This window comes from Echinops telfairi, unplaced genomic scaffold (assembly GCF_000313985.2).
Source record: "Echinops telfairi isolate 266 unplaced genomic scaffold, ASM31398v2 ScPeMD7_5;HRSCAF=22, whole genome shotgun sequence".
Taxonomy (NCBI): Eukaryota; Metazoa; Chordata; class Mammalia; order Afrosoricida; family Tenrecidae; genus Echinops; species Echinops telfairi.
In genome coordinates, this window is record NW_022103901.1 from 30,841,506 (window position 1) to 30,846,900 (window position 5,395).

The window sequence follows — 5,395 nt, forward strand, 5'->3', positions numbered from 1 at the left end:
AGTGCAGCCCGGAGCCACAGCCCAGCCCCTCACTGAGCCCAGCTCTACCTGTGGGAGGTGATGACAATGGCCTTGCCGGACTCTCGGGCCCGCGCCACTGTGTCCCAGAGCAGGCGCCGGGCCACGGGGTCCATGCCCGTGGACGGCTCGTCCAGGAAGATGACTGCAGGGTCTCCGATCAGGGCGATGCCCGTGCTGAGCTTCCGCTTGTTCCCGCCACTGGAGCAGAGGGTCAGGGACCTGGCTCAAAGCAGCTCAGGCTCTGGGGTCTCGGCGAACCCCAGCCCAGGGATCGCAGGTGCCAGGTGGACAGGGAGGGATGGAGCCTGATAGGCTCACCTCACAGAGACTGCCCCCAACCCAGAAGGCTATCTGTGCAGAGCGGGGCCTTGTCCTGCCCTCAGTGCCCTCCCCTACCGCCTCTGCTCCCCTGCCAGTGTCCTGTTCACAAGTGGCAGGGACATGCAGGGAGGGCCCTCTGTAGCCTCATCTGCATTGTCTGAGGCCCCGGCCATGCCCTGTGTCTGGCCGAAGACTCACGTGGCTGGTGGGGGGTGGGGTTAGCACACCTGTAGGTCCTGACCAGCTTGTTGGCGTGTGGCTCCAGGAGCAGGCCCCGCAGCGTGTTCTCCACACAGGCACCGATGTGGCGCTCAGGGACGCCCCGGAGCCGGGCGTACAGCACCAGCGTCTCCCGTGCAGTCAGGTGCTCCAGCAGGGCGTCAAACTGCGGGCAGTAGCCGATGCGCTGCCGCACCTGAGGGCAAGGCGGCCGGGTGTCTGTGAGTAGGGCCAGAGTTGAGCTCCTTGCCAAGTCGGGGCAGGTGCAGGGACCCCACCTTCCCGAGGTCGGAGCGGATGCTGTGGCCCCAGACGAAGGCGTCTCCCGAGGTGAGGGGCTCCTCCCCCGTCAGCATCCTGAAGGTGGTGGTCTTCCCAGCCCCGTTGAAGCCCAGCAGGCCAAAGCACTCGCCCTTGTGGACGGCCAGGGCGAGCTTGTCCACAGCAAGGAGGGGCGGCCGCTGTTCGTACACCTGTGCCACCGGTAAGCATACTTGGTGAGGAAGCCCTGCCTTATGGCTTCCAGGTGCAGCCTCCAGACCTGGCCCCTCAGCTTGCGGAGAGCAGATCCTAGGACGACCCCTCAGCCCCAAGGAACAGACCCTAGGGCAGCGGTTCTCAACCTGTGGGTCGCAGCCCCTTTGGGAGTCGACCGACCCTTTCAGAAGGGTCGCCCAATGTGTAACAGTAGCAAAATGACAGTTATGAAATAGCAACAAAAATAATTTTATGGTTGGGGGGGTCATCCCAACATGAGGAACTGTATGAAAGGGTCACGGCATGAAGAAGGTTGAGAACCACTGCCCTAGGAGTTCTGAGGAAGAGACTCCACCCAGCCCCTCACTTTACCTGCGTTCCCGCTTTACCTTGGAGAGCTCCCTGATGATCAGAGGGGGGTCCCGAGGGGGTGGGTCCAGCGTTGGGGCTAGCACTCGGCTCCTCTCATCAGCCACATCCTGGTCTTCAGGTGGTACGGGAGCACGGCCATATGCCTCTGTCTGCCACCAAGACACAGCTGCCAGTGAGGGCCAGCAGGGTGGGCAGAGGGGGACAGGGAGGATGGGTCGGATGGACCACTCAGAGGCAGAGACTGGTGAGGACCAGCGGGTGGGTGAGCCCTAGGATCGACATCAAAGCCACATACTAACCTCCTCACCCTGAGGGAGGGAGATGTGGGGCCTCCCTGAGAGACGTGTGGACCATCTGAGGCAGCCAGGACAGTGAGACAGACTCTGGGGTGCTCAGGTTCCCACCCCACAACACCAGGGCCTGTGACTGTTGTGGGGCACTACCCAGGCAGGCCAGGTGCTAGGAGACTCACCAGTGCGTGGCGGCGGCGGGCAGCACAGAGCAGGCCCCTCAGCCTCCACAGCAGACTGGTCTCCAGCAGGAAGAGCAGCAGGAGGCACACGAAGCCCGAGACGGCCATGGAGATGACAAACTTGCCCACGCCCGGGGCTTGCCACGCATAGAAGTTCTCCTGGTACTCGATGTCTGCATGGGGGAGAGGGGTCAGCCTGTGTGGCCCTGCTCCCTCCCACGGTCACCGAGGGTCCATTGGGCTCTGCATGGGGTGGGCTGCCAGCTAGGGGGGGGGCGGGGAGGCAATGGGAGGAGTGAGTCACATTTCACGTCTGGGGACACTCACGGTATTTGTGGCAGTAGTGGGTGGCCACCTCTGAGGACGTGCAGTACCTCCGAGTCTCGTAGTTCTCGTAGAAGCTGCTGACGGCCATGCCCAGGCAGTGGTTGGGCAGCACAAGGAACACGTGGTCCAGGGTTCTGGACAGTTCTTCCAGCTTGACCGCTGTGGCAAGGGCATGGGGGCTGGTTGGCCCGGGAAGTGGGGGGGACCACCTCCGCCCACTCTGCTCCCATCAGGTGGGCACACCCCACACAGCCTGGCCCCTTCCTGCAGCAGGACCCACGGGCAGTAGGGCCGGCCCACCTGGGATGCGCATGATGGTGACTACGAGGAAGGTGGCGACGCCCGAGAGCACGTTGAAGATGGTCAGGCGTGTGTAGGCCGTGGCTGGGCCCGAGAAGAGGAAGCTGAGGAGGTACATGAGTGGGACGATGGCCCAGCCGTAGAGCAGCAGCAGTGCCAGGGCGTCCGCCTCGTGGCCGTCCCGCGTGAACGCGTGCACGTCGAAGGCTTTGAACACCACCTGCATTGCAGACACAGCTGGACACCTCCACCCGACCCCAGACCTAACCCCCCAAGGCTGAGGACGAGAGGAGCCTGTGGGGTGTTCCAGACTCTCCCAGACCAGGGGATCCATCAGGATGGGCCCTGGGCAATCTACCCAGGTAGACTCTCGACAGCAGGGAAGCCCCCTGCCTTGTACACACCCCTACCCACCACACTCCTACCCACCAGCAGCAGCAGGCTGGGGACCAGGAAGGTGATGAGGTCCCACAGCAGGGCAGGGAGCCAGAAGGCAGCCACGTGGACACCACTAACGAACTGGATGTGCTTGGCTTGGGTGGCCCTTTCGCCGACAGCAGGGATGGCAAAGGTGCTGGCCAGGAAGGCCATGGCAAACAGCAGGTTGAGGGTGATGTCGAAACCCTTCCGGCCCCTGCAGGGACAGGCTGTCACACAGGCTGGGCATGGCCTTCCTGGGCCTGGCCACCCCTCGGGCGGGTGGGCAAGGCGAGGGAACGTCAGTCCATGGGCCCTTTCAAGCCCCCTGCACAGCCCCCTCCAGACCACTCAGTCTGGGTGAGGGCAGCAGTGGCCTGGACTGGTCACATCAGGCTATGCCCACTCCCACGGACCAGCTGCTTTCCCACCGTCTACCGGGAGGCCCCTGGCGGTAAGAGGGTGCACGCACTCGCTGAACTGATCCTTGGCTGCTTGCAGGGCGCTGCGGGGCTGCGGGTAGTTGGACACCATGATGGAGGCCTGGGGGCCGCAGAGCGTCCTGAAGAGCATGTTGTCCACCAGGGCCAGGGCGGCGGCCGGGGAGTGGTAGGCCTGGTTGTTGAACAGAGCAGTGACGGCCGTCCGCTCCCCCACGTCCCTGAAGGATGCAGCCACCAGGCAGCGCTCATTAAAGCCTCCGCCCTCCACCGAGGCCCGGAAGATCAGGAACTCCTCCAGGTCACCTGCAGAGAGCGGCTGCGTCAGCACCACAGGGACACCCCCCACCCCGGGGACTCGCCCGGGGGCCGTGCCCAGCTTTCTCTGTGCACATATACTGGAGTAGCAGGCTGCGGGGACGTGACCACACACGGGACCCAGGAAAGCAGAGAAGAATCCAGTCCCCAATGCCAAGCGTCTGCCGCTAGGGAGCCCCACTCCCACTGAAGCCCCACTTACCCAGCACCTCCCGGGGCTCCTGGCCCTCAGCCTGCAGCAGGTCCCTCAGGTGCTCTGAGAGCTGCTGCCCCAGCCGTGATGTCCTAGCGGCCGAGAAGGCCACAACGGTCCTGCCGTATGGGCCCAGGGTCAGCTCCAGACTGGGGTCGTCAAGGATCTCTGAGGAGTAGTTGATGGCCAGGAGGGCCAGCGTGAGACACGTCAGCGGGACCAGCACCTGGGCAGCCGCCACCTTCCACTCCCTCCAGCTGTACGCAGCCTTCTTCACCAGCATGGCCCGGAACTGCTGGCAGTGCAGGGCCAGCTGCGGACAGGGAGGCTCCGGGTCACAGAGCGCCATGGGGTTCACGCAGGGTCATGGGGTCCTTCAGGGCCATGGGGATCACACAGGGTCACTGGGTGCTCTGGGGTCACTCAGGTCACATAGCACCACAGGAATCACTCAGGGTCATGGGGTGCTTTGGGCACCCAGGATTTTGGGGCACCTTGTGAGAGCGCTCAAGGTCACAAGGTGCCTCAGGAGTCTCTTAGGGTCATGCGTACCACGGAGGGTCACGTAGAATCACAAAGCTGGGCGATGCTCCTGAACTGGCTGGCGTGGCCCCGTTCTGAAGAAGCTCCTGGCTCTGTTTCCCAGTACCCACCTCGCCCAACCTCTGCTGCCCCTGCCCTCCAAGCCTGAGCGGCTGCGTGGGCTCAGCCTGGTGCCCTGTCCCATGTGCACCACGCTTACCCCGGTGTTGAGCTGGACGCTGGCACAGTCGTCCTCGATGAGGGCGCCGTTGCCGTTGCTGGGATCCATGACGCCGCACAGGTGGTTGTCCACTGCCCAGTCACTGGCCCGCCGCTCGTGCTGGTACTGCAGGGGCGGGAGCTGGATGGCCTGGATGTCCATGCTTGTGTCCACCAGCTTGCCGACCCTGAATCGGGACATGTGGGCCATGTCGGGCGGCTCGCAGGGGCAGGAGGGTGCGCACTGGAGAAGGGCTTGCTCATTCATTGGGGTGCCCTTTCCTTGCCATTCAGAGAGTATGGGCCAGCAGAGCAGAGGCTGGGCTTCGGAGGAGCCCAGAGCTCTCGGGAGACATGAGCAAAGACCCTCTCCCAGCATGGGGGGACGAGGTGGGACCGACCTGACTTTTCTACTCCTAGGAGTCCACTTGAGAGAAATGATACATGTGTCCACACGGAAATGTGCCCATGAGTGATCCCAATGACACTAGTCAATAACTAACCTCCCCTCCTCTCTCACTCGATCTATCTACCATCTTCATTTTGCTATCAACTGTTCTCAGTTGTCCATGCCTCTCTCATCCATCACCCACTATCCATTCACCATCCCTCTACTTATCATCCATCCATCCATCCATCCTGCCACGCACCCATCACAGAGCAAGTCCTTCCATCCATCTCTACCACTGCCATCAGCCACCCACCCACCCACCGCTCATCTATCTATCTATCTATCTATCTATAGATGACAAACTTGCCCACGCCCGGGGCTTGCCA

The 5,395-nt window shown here is 62.9% G+C and overlaps 1 protein-coding gene across 1 annotated transcript in view; it reads right to left on the reverse strand.

The window, feature by feature from the left end:
• The window catches only part of ABCA3 (ATP binding cassette subfamily A member 3), a 50,290-nt gene that overhangs the window by 2,962 nt on the left and 41,933 nt on the right, over positions 1-5,395 (reverse strand). The window contains exons 21-31 of the mRNA XM_004706163.2: positions 4,620-4,806; positions 3,887-4,190; positions 3,399-3,672; positions 2,939-3,143; positions 2,510-2,729; positions 2,210-2,368; positions 1,883-2,055; positions 1,428-1,559; positions 840-1,034; positions 570-757; positions 49-219 (exon numbers count right to left, since the gene is read on the reverse strand). Coding sequence (XP_004706220.1) covers positions 49-219; positions 570-757; positions 840-1,034; positions 1,428-1,559; positions 1,883-2,055; positions 2,210-2,368; positions 2,510-2,729; positions 2,939-3,143; positions 3,399-3,672; positions 3,887-4,190; positions 4,620-4,806 — 2,208 coding nt within the window. The remainder of the gene's footprint in view (positions 1-48; positions 220-569; positions 758-839; positions 1,035-1,427; positions 1,560-1,882; positions 2,056-2,209; positions 2,369-2,509; positions 2,730-2,938; positions 3,144-3,398; positions 3,673-3,886; positions 4,191-4,619; positions 4,807-5,395) is intronic.